General features: G+C 44.8%; 1 protein-coding gene across 3 annotated transcripts in view; it reads right to left on the bottom strand.

Moving 5' to 3' along the window:
* The window catches only part of DIP2B (DIP2 acetate--CoA ligase B (putative)), a 228,858-nt gene extending 215,620 nt beyond the window's left edge, over positions 1 to 13,238 (bottom strand). The window contains exon 1 of one of the 3 annotated variants that reach the window (XM_055395797.2): positions 12,305 to 13,238. In XM_055395797.2, coding sequence (XP_055251772.1) covers positions 12,305 to 12,404 — 100 coding nt within the window. In that variant the 5' untranslated portion in view covers positions 12,405 to 13,238. The remainder of the gene's footprint in view (positions 1 to 12,304) is intronic. The other 2 variants (XM_055395794.2, XM_055395796.2) reach the window with 2 other exon arrangements.
* Positions 13,239 to 16,413: the final 3,175 nt, after the last annotated feature.

Consider the following 16,413-nt stretch of genomic DNA (forward strand, 5'->3'; position numbering starts at 1 on the left):
TGGGACAGAGCTCACACTTCTTTACTCGGTAAAGCTGTCACCATCTAAGGAATCCTGTTGGAATCTTCTCTCTGCAAAGCCCATCTGTTCGCAAACAAGTGTTGACTGCGTGTCTTCTATTCTAGGCCCTGGGCATCCAGCAAGAGCAAGACAGCAGTCTCTGCTCTCAGGGAACTCCCATTTTACCGGAGGAGAACCAGATAATGAACAAATACACAAGCAAGATCATTTTAAATGGTGGCATTAAGTTGAAAATTTTAAACAGGAAAAAAAAAAAAAGACTAGAAGGAGCAAGGCGGGAGGAGTTGCTCATTTAAAGTCAGGGGTCAGATAAAAATTTAAAAAAAATAAAAATTAAAAAAAATAAAGTCAGGGGTCAGGGAAGATATCTCTGAAAAGGTCACTTTTGAGTTGAAACAGAAAGGAGGCAAAGTTGTCAGCCAAGCACAGCTCTTTGGGGCAGAGCATTCCCGGCAGAAGAAAAGCAAGGAATGAGGCCTGGGGGCAGGAACAGGCATGATGAATTCAGCGAAGAGAGAGAGTCTCGCCACCCTCAGGTTCCAGTGTCATTTTCGAATGAAGTCATCCCTGACTCTAAACTATCCACTGATCAGCCCCAGTATTCTCTATTCCTCTTCACAATTCCTCTCCATTGAAATTTTTACTATCTGACAGGCAATATACTTATTAATTTCATCTACTTATTAATCTCATCTACTTATTAATTTCTGTCTATTCCTACAGAATGCAAGCTCCTTAGGGAAGGGATTTTTTTTTTCATATTTATTTATTTAGCTGCATCGGGTCTAAGTTGGGGCATGCGGGGATATTTAGTTGCGGCATTCAAGATCTAGCTCCCCAATCAGGGATGGACTCCAGACCCCCTGCCTCGGGAGCACAGAGTCTTAGCCACTGAATCACCAGGGAAGTCCCAGGGCAGGGACTTTTGTTATTTTAACCACTGCTGTGATGCCTGTACCTATGTGGCACAAAGTGGGCACTCAATAATAGGAGCTAAATAAATAAAAATGAAAGAGAGAGAGAACGGGAGGGAGGGAGGGAAGGAGAGAGAGATAGGGAAGTAAGAAATGAGAGAGAGAGGAAAAGTGGAAGGAGAGAAAGAAGAGTCAGCCAGCGTGGCTGAAGCACCGTGGATGGGGAACCGGAATGCGAATGAGGAGATCATGAAACAGATGCTGGAATTTCATTTAAAAGACAGAATCTGTTGAAGGGTTGTAAGGCAGGGAAGCAAGAACATCTAATTTTAGTTTACAGAGCTGACTAGCTGCCACGTGGAAAACAGATTAAAGAAAGCAGGGGACACTAGGTGAGGCGCTATGGAAGCTAGAGATGAGGTGACAGAGGCAAGGCAATGATCATCAGTGACCACAGAAAGAGGGAAGCAGATGCAAGGGTAGCACCCAAAATACTTCCTGATGGACTAGATATGGACTGTTACATTGAAGAAAACAGAGGAATCAAGAATGTGTCAGTTATCAACTTAGTGCCTCTCAGACCCAAATCTCCCCTTCACTGCCTACTCTGTGAAAATTAAGATGAACCCTTTAAATATTTTTCCTATGCCAGATGCCACGATGTTAAGCTTTGTCTGTAGAGGCACTGGAAAGACACTGCATGAGGAACAGACTTTTCTTTCTGTTTCCAATGTGCTCCTTTTGGCAGGATAAATGGAGTCTCAAAGATAAATACAGTACTAGTATTTCTGATACCCTATGGAGCCCTGGTTAACTTACTGTAAGAGACTGTGGAGGAAGAAATGGCAACCCACTCCAGTACTCGTCTGGAAAATCCCACGGACGGAGGAGCCTGGTAGGCTGCAGTCCATGGGGTCGCTAAGAGTCGGACACAACTGAGGGACTTCACTTTCACTTTTCACTTTCATGGATTGGAGAAGGAAATGGCAACCCACTCCAGTGTTCTTGCCTGGAGAATCCCAGGGACGGGGGAGCCTGATGGGCTGCCGTCTATGGGGTCGCACAGAGTCGGACACGACTGAAGTGACTTAGCAGCAGCAGCAGCAACCCAAGGTCCTCAAGAAGAAAGAAAGAAAGAAAGAAAATCCTACAGCTGCTTTAATTTATCCCTAAAAGCAAGAATCCTCTAAAAACACAAAAAAAGATATTAGAGCACCAGTCCTTCATAAAAAAGTAACTCCAAAAAAATCAATTAAAAGTACATGTTGTCTACAGAAATATCTACATTAAACATTAATTTTTAAATTAAACAATAAATATCCTAAGGAAAAAAATAAAACAAAACTAAAAATTCTTTCTGAAGCAGAACAGAACCACAATACTCAACCTGAAGCTCAGAAAAAAAAAGTCCAGGACACAAGGACCTTTCAAATATGTCCTGTGGGCTTTCATTTAGGGTTGACCTGTATAGCATTCAAAATATTTTCTTTCTGAATTTCCCCTTTTCAGCTTTTCATCATCCCCATGTAGATTCAAGGAAGAAAAATTAATTTCACATCAAAATATAAGTACATAAAATTATCTCTTACTTTACGAATACACAATCTTACAAGGATTTTACCCAATATCTTTAGTTCTTTTGAGAAATAAAGCAGTCACACCATGCCAGAAGTTAGGCTGATGCAACTTCTCCAAACACATTTTAGAGTGCTAACTCCCCAGGGTTCTGACAAAACAAGGTCAAGAATAACCTCACTCCTATTCCTATCTATTTCTCCTAGAACAGGGTGGAACATTTCCATTCTTTTCTCTCCAGGGAGCCCTACTCCCAAACACCAAAGACAGAAACTGTATTCTAAGAAAAGGGGGCCCAAGAGTTAACACGGAAGAAAATTCTGCTGAAATTACTTGAAACCACGTGAGTCAGGGAGATGGGAGCCAGTATGGAAATACCATGGATTTTGGAGCCAAGCCGATTTGGGTTCCAACCCCAGCACACTGTACTTCCAGACTTCACGTTCCTTAACAAGTCTCTACAGAATGGAAACAACACACTATCTTTAGGAGTTGTTAGGATTAGAAGCATACTTCAAAGACTTGTCCAAGGTCACACAGTAAGCAAGGGAGACAGGACTTGAGCCCAGCTGTGTTCTCTCTCCTTTGCCATTCACATCAGATGTTTCTGCAGCTGGTAGGGAGAAAGGGAAAGACCAGGTCATGTGTAACGGGCAGCTCTGGCACACCCTGCATGCCTCTCAAGCTTCAGGTGCTTCTTGCTAACTCAGTTCCCTCATCATCATGATAATAGGAGCCATTTATTCAGCACCTACTTACCTGGCTGGGCAGGGTATACACAGTTTATAAACCCTGTTACATAATAAGCACGCAATAATTGATGGCTACTTATACAGAGACCTTAACTTCTTAAGAGAGCTTAAAAAAGGCTGACGTCTTACAGGAAATTGAATGGAGAAAAAGTCAACCAGGCAGAAAAAAGGGAAGAATATGTCAGAGTGGGCATTTCTCAGAGAAAGGCAACATTTACAATGCAATAGCGTGCGTGCTCAGTCACTCAGTCATCTCTGACTCTTTGTGACCCCACGGACTGCAGCCCTCCAGTCTCCTCCGTCCATGGAATTTTCCAGGCAAGAATGCTGAAGTAGGTTGCCATTTCCTACTCCAGGGGATCTTCCTGCCACAGGGATCAAATCCATATCTCCTGCGTTTTCTGTGTCAGCAAGTGGATTCTTTACCACTAAGCCACCTGAGAAGCCCCCTACAATACAATGGCATGGAAGTGAAAAAGCACCATGCATTCAGGGAAGGACAAGTCGTTCAGCATGGCTAGAGACAAGAGCAAAACTGTGGAAGGCACAGGAAGGAGGGTTAAAAAGGTCTTGATACACAAAAGATGCCTGGATTTTATCCTGTGGATAGAAGAAGCCAATGAAAAATTTTCAGGCAAAAGGACACAGTGAGATGTGTGTTTCAGGATGATCGTTCCATCCCAGAATAGAGAAGGATGAATTGGAGGGAAAAGAGATGGAAGGCAGGCAGACAAGTTAGGAGTCTCAGTAAAAGATGGTAAGAGCCTAAACAAAGGCAGAAACAATGTGAATGGAGGGGAGGAAGCAGAATCCACAGGATTCACTGACTCATTAGAAGTTAAGGATGACCCTCAAGTATCTGTGGAGCAGACTGAAACAAGGAGTCCAGTTTGGGATCTCCTAAGTTACAGCTGTCTAGGGGGAATCAATGGGAATCAAGGCTTCCCTGGTGGCTCAGAGGTTAAAGCGTCTGCCTCCAATGCAGGAGACCCGGGTTCGATCCCTGGGTCGGGAAGATTCCCCTGGAGAAGGAAACGGTAACCCACTCCGGTATTCTTGCCTGGAGAATCCCATGGACGGAGAAGCCTGGTAGGCTACAGTCCACGGGGTCGCAAAGAGTCAGACACGACTGAGCGACGGAACGGAAGTTACAGCTGTCTAGGGGGAATCGATGGGAATCAAGGGAGCAGACGGGAGTCAGGACTAAAGATACAGACTAGAAAGCCATCTCCCAGTCAAGATAGCCGAAGCCTTGAGCACAGGTGCACTCACTCAGCAAGTGCATGTGAAGTGAGATGAAGGCTAGTGACTGATACAGGAACACCCACACTGGGAGAAAGGGAGAAAAAGAAGCCCAAGGGAGAGGTGAAGGAGGAACAGTTAGGGAGTTGGAAGGAAATGACACCATACAAGCTACAGAAGAAGGAAGTTTCATAAAGATAATGGAGCATGGTATCCAGTGCTGCAGAGAAAGTTGCTGTATACCGTGGGTCCTTTTCAGTCTGAAATCAGAAGTCACTAGTGGCCTTGGCAACAGCTGTTTCAGAGGCTTGATGAGGAAAAAGCAATGACTGAAGAGTGAGCAAAAGTAAGAAATAAAGGATCGCTGAGAGGGGGAGAACACTAGCACTCAAGAGGAAACAGGTTCCAACAAAGGGTTGTGGGAAGACACTTTGCTTAAGATGAGAGAAACTGCAGTACTTTCATAGTCTGAAGGGAAGGAGCCAAGAGTCAAGTATTAAGTGAGAGGCTAAAGATGAGAGGAAAAGACAAAGACAGAAGACTGCAAATGAACAGAGCAATCAACAAAGATCCCAAGATCCCAGAAGAGAAGGGATGGGACTGAGAGCACAGTCAGAGGGATAAGCTGCAGAACCACAGGGTGACAGCGCTTCCTCTGAGAAAAGGAAAGGGGATAACACGGGAATTGAAAGAGCTAAGTCTGTGAGTGCTGAAGAGAGAGGCTCAGGCAGTCTGGCCCTCCTTACCAACTAGTAATAAGGAAAACTGGTCATACAGATTTGGTTCTTTTTTTTTTTTTTTTAAAGCACAGTGGGAAGGAGGGGCTAACTTAGCAGCCATTCTCCTTTGCTGCCTTCTTCCCCCCCTCCCCAGATATTATTTATTTATTTATTGGCTGTGCTGGGTCTTCATTGCTATGTGTGGGCTTTCTCTAGTTGCGGCAAGCAGGGGCTCCTCTCTCATTGTGGTGCAGGGGCCTCACTGCGGTGGCTTCTCTTGTTGTGGGGCATGGGCTCTACTCACATGGGCTTAGTTGCCCCACGGCATGTGGGATCTTAGTTTCCCGGACCAGAGATCAAACCGTGCACCCTGAGTTAGCAGGCAGATTCTTAACCACTGGACCTCCAGGGAAGTCCACAGATTTGGTTCTTAACTTTGCTTCACAGTCCTCTTTAAGAAACTGATGAAAGCTGGACACTCTGCTCCACAAAAAGGCACATAAGCACACTCAAAATTCTAAACACAACTTCAGCATTTCCAGGTCCACTAAAGCCAACCCACGTATCCAAAGATCCTATCAGCTGTGATGCTACAGAATTCCAAAGAAACAGCCTTTCAGAAGGTATTTTGTTCACAGAACAGCATCCACAAGGGAAGACCACTTATTCACTATAAACACAAGTATATGAGGAACTTTCCTGGCAGTCCAGTGGCTAAGACTCCATGCTGTCAAAGTAGGGTGCCTGGGTTTGACCCCTGGTCAGGGAACTAGATCAAACTCAACCAAGAGTTTGCATGCCACAACCAAAGAACCTGTAAGCCACAATTAAGACCCAGTGCAGCCAAATAAATATTTTTTAAAAATATCCCACAAATACATGAAAAACGTACTTAAATATCTATGGCATACTTAGTTACCAAAAAAGATGGACTATTTGATGTGCATCAAAGCACTCAGACTCTAGGTATAAAGGATACAGAAGACCATCCTTGCTTTCACAAATCTCAGAATTTAAAGACAATGAGTTACAGAGCCTTGGATTTACCAATGGTTTTAAGATCAAAGTAGTATTTTTAAAAGATAAAAGATCAATCTAGAGCTGACTCTTAGGTCTAAAGACAAACGACTGAGCAAGGCTGGAGATAAATGCAACTCAAAGGAAAAGTGGATGCAAGGAAAGTTTTGAAGGAGGAACTGAAAGGATTTGTTCACCAAGGACGAATGGAGGAAAAAGAAGAGTCAAAAAACACAAGTGAAGGCCGAGTATCCACATGTGCCTTTTCATAGCTTGGAGATGCCTGAGTCTAAGAAACCATGCTTAGATGTCAGAGCCATTTGCCGGAACCTACAGGCTTGGAAATGCACACATGCCAGATGCCTGTGTGAAACAAACCAGCTACTCTTCTGCTCTAGTCAACTGCTTGCCGTGACCCAACACGTGTTGAACAAGGGTAGAGGGTGCCGACAGGAGCAACTGATGGAGGAGTCAAGTCTTACTTACAGAAAAGAATTACACAAATTGATTCCATTCATCACATCATACATAACCATATTCTGCTAAGTAACAGAAGATATTAAAAACAGCCAAGTCACTACGCATCTATTCACTATCAGAAACAGTAAAGATTACACTTACGGAGCGCTGACTGCATGCACACACCACACTCAGCTATAGGATCTCTTTTTAAACCGCCTTACAACTCTAATAAGGTTAAGGTTGCCGTTCCTTTTTTTAAGAATGGAAGAAACTAAAACAAGGGTTAGGCAGTCTGTCCAAGGTCAGAGAGCTCAGTGACAGCCAGGATTTGGATGCCAGCCCACCAGATGCCAAAGCCCACACTCCTCAAATATCATACAACCCTGCCTCGTGCCAAGATCAAATCCCCAAGACAGAGACTTTATGTTTCAATTCACATCTAAATGAGGTGAGCAAAAATTTATTGCACTCTTACGACAAGAAATCGCTCAGCAGTTGTTTAAAGGACTTAAAGAATGACCTCTGCAGGAGTTTACATTGAGGTGAAATGAAAAACAACTTAAATAATTTAAAAAATCTATGACTGGCAAAAATGTAAATGGTGTAAGGTTTGGAGCAAGAGAGCTCACAGTGGTCAGGGGCAGGTTTAGAAAAAAGGTAGAACTTCAACTAATTCTTAAGGAACTGTGAGAAATGGTGCAGATGAGGTGCAAGCAGGAAGGAGTGTTTCAAAGAGCATTCCTGATTAATCATGAGAACCATGAAGGACTGTAATCATTACGATACAAACACATGTGAAGGTCCTTTTTAGCCAATCATCTGAACTTTCAACCCTGAGGCGCTAATCCGCACATAGGCCAGGAAAGAAAGCTGCCATCAGGCGCTGGGCTGAGAGGGAAGGATTAGAGATTTCTCTTGTTCAAAAATTCCCCTCAATGTTATGGGACTGTCAAACAACGAGATAAATTTTTCAAAATGTCAGTACATAGAACTAGAATATCCAAACAAGCGCCATCCTTTACAGTAAAGTGAATCATCCTTCCAGTGACTTTGTCTGTCACTACTTTCTGGAACTGCCCTCAAAACCAGTTTACTACCATTCTAGTTTTTTGACAGTCACAAATAAAACCCATTTATAATCACTCTAATTTTTTTCATTCACAGCTAGTTTGGACTCCAAGAGAACATCCACCAGCTTTTCTCTACTTGACACCAAGTGACCTATAAAATGAAACTCTACCCTCAAAGAATTAAAAATTGCCACCATCAGGGTCTGCAGAGCTAGGTGTCACAGGCTCTGACGAGCAATTCCTAAAGATGCATTCCGACCTAAGCCGAGCACAGCCCACCAAAAAAAAAGAGATATGCAAGTTTCAGAGGATAAACCACTTAGCTAATGCCCTGTTTGGGTTATTCAAAAACCCACACACCTGCTTTCCTTAGTACTTCTAACACTAGGAAAGACAACTGCTTAGATGTCACTTTCTGATAAAGGTGTTTTATGAATTCATGACTATGCTACATATTTGAGGAGGAGTGCCACACTTTTCCATGATAAGTAAAGCAAGGATTTACCAGTTCTCTGGTAGTTTAATTCTAAACTCCCAGTTTGGAGACTGTGCAACACAATCTCAATTCAGCATCTCTCCCCTTTCCTCTTCAACTCCTCTGCCCAGCTCCTAAAGGGGGTGTACTTCAACTTCTAGGAAATGGCCGTGTCTTAACCCTCCACCTTCAAGGCCGACCTGCACCACGCTCTGAGGACCCTGAGTTATGTGATGAAATAGACAGGAGAAAGGGAGGATGTGTCTGGGTTTGTTGTGTTTGTACTCAGAGAAGTGTTCAAACAAGAAAAGGGAGGATCCCTTCCTGTAAGTGTTATTTTATCTTAAATACCTTTCCAGTTGTCACCGTGGGACTGTTCTTAGGCAGAAAGACTCCCACTCCCATCCCCTCCTCGATATACCACAGACAGCCTTCTTTCCTTCACACTTAGGACTGAGCTGCACCAAGCTAATCACAGCCCTCTCTACCAGCGTCCAGTTCTGTATTTATGGTTCTCTGCTGTTTCTTTTTCACAGTGATAAAGCAGACAGTTTCCTCTTTTCTTAGACAGCAGCCTCTGTACAAACTCTTATGTACCCTTTGGTCTCATGAACTGTTTTGTTGGCATTTTTAAGTAATTTCCCTTTCGGACTCAGAGCTCTTTGAAAGCTAACACAGTACCCTGCTAACCTCTGTGTCCTGAGCACACATTAAGCAGAAAATAAATGTCTCCTCAATCAAATAAGTGAATGATAGATTTTAAAAGAGATTTCAGAAAGATAATCAATAAGACTCTTTAGAATTATGGCATACAACTTTTTTTAAATATAAGTTTTTTGGTTTTTTTTAATATTTATTTGGCTGCACAAGGTCTTAGCTATAGTACATGGGATCTAGTTCATTGCTCTCGGATCAATCCTGGGTCCCTGCACCGGGAACCTGGAGTTCTAGCCACTGGACCACCAGGGAAGTCCCGGCATACAACTGTTTTGTAGCATTTGCTTAGGGTAAAAATTAGACTTAATAGCTTGTGCAATAACTGTTCAGATATTTAAGTCATTCAATGGTAACAGATGCCATAATAATATGGCAGCTTAAGATACTGGCACTAATTAGTGAGCAGCTAATACTCACTGACAAAACATTTAACCTTGCTTTCCCTTCTGTTAAGTTAAAAAAAAAAAAGTGAGGCTCAAATGATATATCAAATCATAACACAAATACAACGTTTAAACAAATTCCCATCATTAGTGTTATTTTATGTGCATACACTTGACTAAAACATATGATTTAAGTTCAGACAACAAAGCTCATCGCCAAATATATAAAAAACATAATAGTACATATAGGTCATGAAAAAATTTCAGTTATGAGGATACTTATAGAAACCTCCTACCTATTCAATTAGTCTACAGAAAAGCTTGCGACTAGGTGCTAGTTCAGTTTTCAATGATTCTCCGGACAGTGCTGGCCTGCTCTTTCTGCTGCAAAAGCAGGCAGCTTGAAGTACCAAGTCCACCGTGACCTGCCTGAACAGAGCACAGGCCACAGCGCTGGGCTCTGCAACGCGCTCTGCGGCAAACACCCCAGGGAGGCACAACCTGTGTTCCAGCGCAGAGCTGGCTCATCTGCGACCCAAGCCAGTAGCTGAAAACACAAGGGAGCACAAAGAAAATTCTTTAACGGCATACAGCTCAGACAACCGCTATAATGAGGACCCACTACAGCCTGAACCGAGAAAAATGAATAAAACTGAGGAATGAGAGCACCAAAGCCAACCACACACAATAAACACATAGTTAAAAGTATCTCTTTTTTTTCCCAAAGAAAAAAGTACTTTTCTCAGAGCAGTAACTGTAGAGAAAATGTAAAACAAACAAAGGTCCCTTCAAAACATGCTAACAGACATCAAAAATAACACTGTGCTATAGATTTGGGGATTGCTGGTGGTGGTTTCAACTTCACTTGAATTCCTAAAAATGTCTACCTACTTCTCCAGTCAACCATTCTCTGTACTTTAAGCAAGAGAGACGAACAGATGGTGAAGATGCTGACACTGCAGGCCTGAGGTTTTTCAACTGTATTTTTTCCAGTTTTCCATCACTATAAGAGATGAAATACCGGATAATGTAGTATAAATCTTTAAGAAACCATTTCAAATCTCAGTCACATGCCAAACCAAAACAATCCTGCAACAGGAAACAAACCATGCCCTTGTCCTGAAAAATGCTGAAGCCTTAGCCTTACAGTCTGTAGGAGTTTCACATCTTCTTCAAGGAGAGAAAGGTGAGCTAGCCAGTATGAGTCCTAGAAACAGTTCCTTGGAGTCATCTCTAGAAACAGCCACAGAAGTAAACAATAATCAGCTGGAGGCAGCTATACCAAGAATAAGGAGCTTCCAGGATTTCCCTCTCCATGTAAAAGCAATTAACTCCTATTTTTAATCTCTTTCTGACGCAAACATCCAGTCAAACTTCTCTCTTTCTAGCTAATCAAAGATAGCCGATGTGTTACTCTAACTTGCTTTAAAAGTCCAATTTGAATGAAAGTCATCATGGATTGAATGACAATGCTTTAGTCTAGAAGAATGAGGTATTTTGAGAGGTAGAATCAAGATAGCAATGTCCTGAACATTTCACAGAAACAAAGTCATCCACAACTGATACTGGGGACTGGCCAAAGAGTAACTTCCCAACTGATTAACTGAAAAATAATACGTTGCTAATTGAGTGCAAATGAAAAGGGCGCCTCCCTATACATTGGGAAACCCTAACAAGGTTATTAAAAATAATTATTTCCCTCCATGCCCAAGTGACTTTATAACACTCAAATCTACTTCTGGTTTTTTTACTGTAAAGGAGGGGGGGAGGGAGTGTGTAGAGAGAATGCCTTGATAAGTAAACAAAAAGTCAAAACTCTACTGGAAACTTGTCACATTCTTCTTTTCCAATCAGCAATTTTTAATCCACTTGAAAAATGCTAGTGGAGAGGGCCTTTGGCAAAGAACTCGAGAAGAATATGCAACTCTGGGGGCACCACCACAGTACTGATATCAAGCTTGGAGAAAATGCTGCTTTTGTCTCAGAGGCAGCCTGTGACAAAAACAGGAACTTTATGGAGAACTGATCACAACTGCACAAGAAGCCTGATCACATGCCCACAACAGAGCAACGTTTCTCTCATTGTTGTCCAGGGACTTCTCGAATAATAGTGGCTCGATTTATTCCATTCTTTTAATTCTCAAAACCAATCCAAGCGTCCTTGTAACAATCCATTGTCAAAAGAAAGACTGTTCCGGCCAGGATTTGCATGTAACCGGTAGCCACCTCTCTCCTTTCCTCTTCTAAGATTCCAAAAGGTGATCAGATGCGGAAAATTCAGCCCAAATACAGGCACCAAGAGGAAAAAAAAAAAAAAAAAACAACCCTTTTGACAAAGGTGGTCTAAAAGCCGCCCCGTGTCTCTCTCCGGGTTAATGCCACTGCTTCTGGCCTCCTTAGGACCCTCAACGGCCCACCCCGCTTCTATCTCACTCCTGTCACTGGGGACGCACCTCGCATTGTTAAACAAGGAAGAAGAAATGCTGGCGGATTTCCCCTGTGTCTCTCTTTCTGAAGGGGGGAAGGGGAGCTGAAACAGGCGAGGGGCCCTCCCCTGGAAGAGAGCACAGGAGCAAGCTGTCAGCCACCCCGCGGGCGGCCTCACCCGCACCCCGCCCCCACCGTGCCCCGGCGCCCGGGCAGAAGCCTGAAGCGGGAGGACGCAGCTTTGTCTGGGCTTTGGGGGGACAGGGAGCGCAGCAGCAGCCCGAGCCTGAGGAAGACCTCTCCTCCCAGCCCCGACTCCCCCCGCCGAGAGAACACAATGAACCACACGGAAAGCCACTTTCCGGGGTAGGAGACAGGGAGAGCGACCCTTCACGTGAAGCGCAGGCCAGATTTCCGGCACCTCCTCCCCGCTGCCCGCACGGCGACCAGGGCGCGCGGTGGGGACCTGGTCGCCCCTCGCCGCGATCCGCAGCGGCGCCCGGGCGCCCGCGCCCTCGCCCGGCTCCTACCCTCCGAGAGCTCCAGCTCCAGCTCCGCCAGCTGCGCCCGCACTTCGGGCGGCAGCGCCGCCACCGCAGCCGGCGAGGGCTCCAGGCCTCGCTCCGCCATCCCGGCTCTACCAGCCACACTCCGGAAGACAAACGAGGGGGCCGAAGCAGGGACGGGCTGACGCGGGCCCACACCCCGGCTACAGGATCCAGCTCCGGCCGCCGAGCGCCGCCAGCGCAGCCGCTGCCGCCGCCGCCATGAGCAAGGGTCACGTGAGCCCGGCGGCCCCGCCCCCGGACCCAGGACGCACCGCCTCCGCGGGTGAGTCAAGCTGCGGACTCCCGGGCTGATGGCGCCCTCTACTGGGAGGTTCCTGAAACTACGAGTCCAAGCCCGCTGCCACGATTTCGTTCCAGAGAAATGGGCTCACTGTGTTGCTGTGGACCCGGACGTTTACCTTTTAAGAACTCGCCAGGAAGGAGTTTTCAGGGGCCCCAGGCCTTGCTTTTTCCAGTTCTCTGCACTTAATAGTGTATGTTTTTATCTTGTCCCTTGCTTCGTTTCCCGGACTATTTGACACCACCCATTCATAATGCCTTGAACTCAGGCAGTTCTTTTCCCTGGGGCTTCCTGGTCACATTTACCAGGAGCTCTTTGCGTCTAAGGGGCTTCCCAGGTGGCACTAATTGGTAAAGAACCTGCCTGCCAAAGTAAGAGACTCGGGTTCCAATTCCTGGGTCCAGAAGATCCCCTGGAGGAGGGCATGGCAGCCCACTCCAATATTCTTGCCTGTAGAATCCCATGGACAGTAGAGCCTGGCAAGCTATGTTTCTATTTCAGTTCTAGCATTTAAGACAGAAAAAGGAGAATCTGCGTCCTCTCGCCTAGACTTCTGACCTCTTCTCAGAGAACTTCGTCTTCTTTATCATCCTCGATGTATCATTAATAGGTGTTCCAAAAGTATTAATATTTTATTTCAACTTAAGGATCCAGACCTTATGTATTTTTTACTACTTATGTATTTATTTTTAAATTTTTGGTTGCTCTTTCTTGCTGCTTGCTGGCTTTCTGTAGTTGGGTGTGATGGGGCTACTCTTCATTGCCTTGCCCAGGCTTCTCATTGAAGTGGCTTTTCTTGTTGCGGAGCGCAGGCTCTAGGCACTTGGGCTTCAGTAGTTGCAGCAGGTGGGCCTCAGTAGTTGTGGCCCGTGGGCTTTAGTTGCCCGTGGAATGTAAAAATCTTCCCAGACCAGGCTTGAACCCATACTCCCTGCATTGGCAGGTGGATTTGAGCTCACTGTACCACCAGGAAAGTCCAGACCTGTGTGTATTTTTACCAGAAACTACTGGGACAGTTGCCTTAAATTGCCATTCTTTAATAATATTGTCTCTTTTATGTAAATGCCAAATCTCCCCATACAGTTTGAGAGAATTCCAGTGTTTTTCTTCCCTTTCCATGTTGGTCCAAAATTGGTGCTTTGAGAGTTAAGGCCTCAGCATCTATTCTGTAGTAGTTCATGGGCTGGAAGGAGGAAAAAATTTTTTTAGGCTAAGAAAAGAATTTCAGCTTGAAAAAAGGAATGTAACATCATGCCTGGTTGGGTAGTAGAGTTTGAAATTTCCTTTTAACTGCAACAATGTAAGAATCTGTGGGAATGTAAGTGTATCTGTCCTCTGGTTTACAAGGAGGACTGTGGCAGCTTTTTTTAAGGTGGTAAATTTGTTGACATTCCTCCCATCAAAAAAGTGAGGTCCAGGGCTTCCCTGGTGGTCCAGTGGTTAAGAATCCACCTGCCAGACATAGAAAACAGACTTGTGGACACAGTGGGGGAAGGAAAGACTAAGACAAATTAAGAGAATAGCATGGAAACATATATATTACTGTATGTGAAGTAGATAGCAAGTGAGAATTTGCTGTGTAAAACAGGGAGCCCAACCCAGGGTTCTGTGACAACCTAGAGGGATGGGATGGGGAGGGAGATGGGATGGGGTGTTCAGGAGGGAGGAGACATATGTATCGCTGTGGCTGATTTGTGGTGATGTGTGGCAGAGGCCCACACAATATTGTAGAGCAGTTGTCTTCTGATAATTGTATTTTGTTCCATACTTCTCAATATTGTACAGTTATAATCTTTAATAATTATTTAAAAAAACAATAAATACAAAAAAGAAAAAAAATCCACCTGCCAATGCAGGGGACATGGGTTCGATCCCTGGTCTGGGAAAATACCACATGCTAAGAGGCAACTAATGCAACTAAGCCCACATGCCACAACTGCTGAGCCTACCTGCCTAGAGCCCGTGCTCCACAGAAAGAGAAGCCACCACAGTAAGTCCCGTGCTGCAACTAGAAACTAGCCCCTGCCGCCACAATGAGAGAAAGCCCTGTGCAGCAGTGAAGACCCAGTGCAACCAAAAGTAAAAATTGAGGTCCATGATCCCTTCCCTGAATTTGGCTGGGCTTCTGATTGCTTTGACCAGTAGAGTTTGATACAAATGGCACTATGTGACTTCCGAGGTTAGGTCCTAGAAAGCAGGCAGCTTATCCTTGGCCTCTTGGAATTCTCCCTCTCCAGAGAACCACTTTCAAACAGTTTCAAGAGGGACTTTCCTGGTGGTCCAGTGGCTAAGACTCCCCTGCTCCCAATGCAGGGAACCCAGGTTCAATCCCTGTTCAGAGAACTGGACCCCACATGCAGCTAAGACCCAAAACAGCCCAATAAATAAATATATATATATTTTTTAATTGTTTCAAGGAACACACGTTTAAGCTAAAAGAGAAGGTGTTATTTACTGGAAAGAACGATTAATACGAGGCCGAAATTCTCAGACTTCAAGGCAGATTAACTGCCGACCAACAGAAATACAATGTGACCAGAGATGTAATGTTAATATTCTAGTAGTTATATCAAGAAGTAAGAAGAAATAGCACATCTCAAAACTAGCTACATTTCAAGTGTTCAGTGACTAATTCTGGCTAGTGGCTACTGCATTGGACAGCACAGGTCTAGACACAATCTTTACCTGCTTTATCGGCGCGTGGAATTCACTGGGTTGAATAGTCCAGAAGCCCACTAAGTTTTTGCAGCTGATGTATTGCCAAAGACACTCCAAATCTGGCTGTAACAACTTCCAGCTGTTCAATTTCTAACTCGCAACTCCCACCAATAGGGACACAGCAACAAACCATGCCACCCTCAAGAAAGACATATACCTAAAGCCCATACATAGTAGCATGGCTTAGTATGGCAGTGAAGGACAACGAACAACCATGTTACTCCTGGAGATGAGAACCAGAGGCTGCCAGACTAACAAACTTACTCCATCTGCCAAGGCAGGGCACCCTCACTAATCCTGTCAGGCCGTATGGTGAAGTGTTTGCAGGAATGGCTGCAAAAATATGCACCACCCCCCATCCCAAGTATTCATGACCCTCGTGTAGACCCCCTCCCACACAGGGGGCTTGATCATATGGTTGCTTTGACTGTGGCAATAGCAAGCATGACACAGAGATGTGGAAAGTGCTGGTCGCTTATCCTCTTTCTTTCTGCTTTTGGAAACTCTGAGACCACCGTCTTGTGACTGAGTGGGAGCTGGACTACTGGTTGAGTGGAGATATGGCACAGCTACCCTCATCACTCCCGGCAAAACCCAACCAACTGCAAGGTGTACATGAGGCCAGTTGATCATAGGGCCACAGGTAAGCCCCGCTGAGCCCAGCCTACATGGCCAAAGCACATGAACAACAATGGTTGCCATTGTGTGTCACTAAGTCTTGTTACACAGCAAAACTAAGAAAAACGGGGTGTGGTATGTGCTCAGGAGCAGTGTCTGCTGCACGTTTTCTCATCTTTTTTTTTTTTTTTAAAGGAGAGAGCAAGATTCCTACATGGATATTTTCTATAGTCATGTCTTTAATTTCACTTACTTATTTCGGCTGTGCCATATCCTGGTGGTGGGGGCACACAGGCCTCTCTAGTTGTAGCTTGGGGGCTTAGTTGTCCTTGGCCTGTGGGATTTTAGTTCCCTGACCGGTGATAGAACCCATGTCCCCTGCACCGGAAGGTGGATTCTCAGCCACTGGGCCACCAGGGAAGTCCCATATTTCCTTTCCCGAATGGAAGCATTA

Source organism: Moschus berezovskii, chromosome 6 (genome assembly GCF_049115385.1).
Source record: "Moschus berezovskii isolate FMDL1 chromosome 6, NW_MosBer_1.0, whole genome shotgun sequence".
In the NCBI taxonomy this organism is placed as follows: Eukaryota; Metazoa; Chordata; class Mammalia; order Artiodactyla; family Moschidae; genus Moschus; species Moschus berezovskii.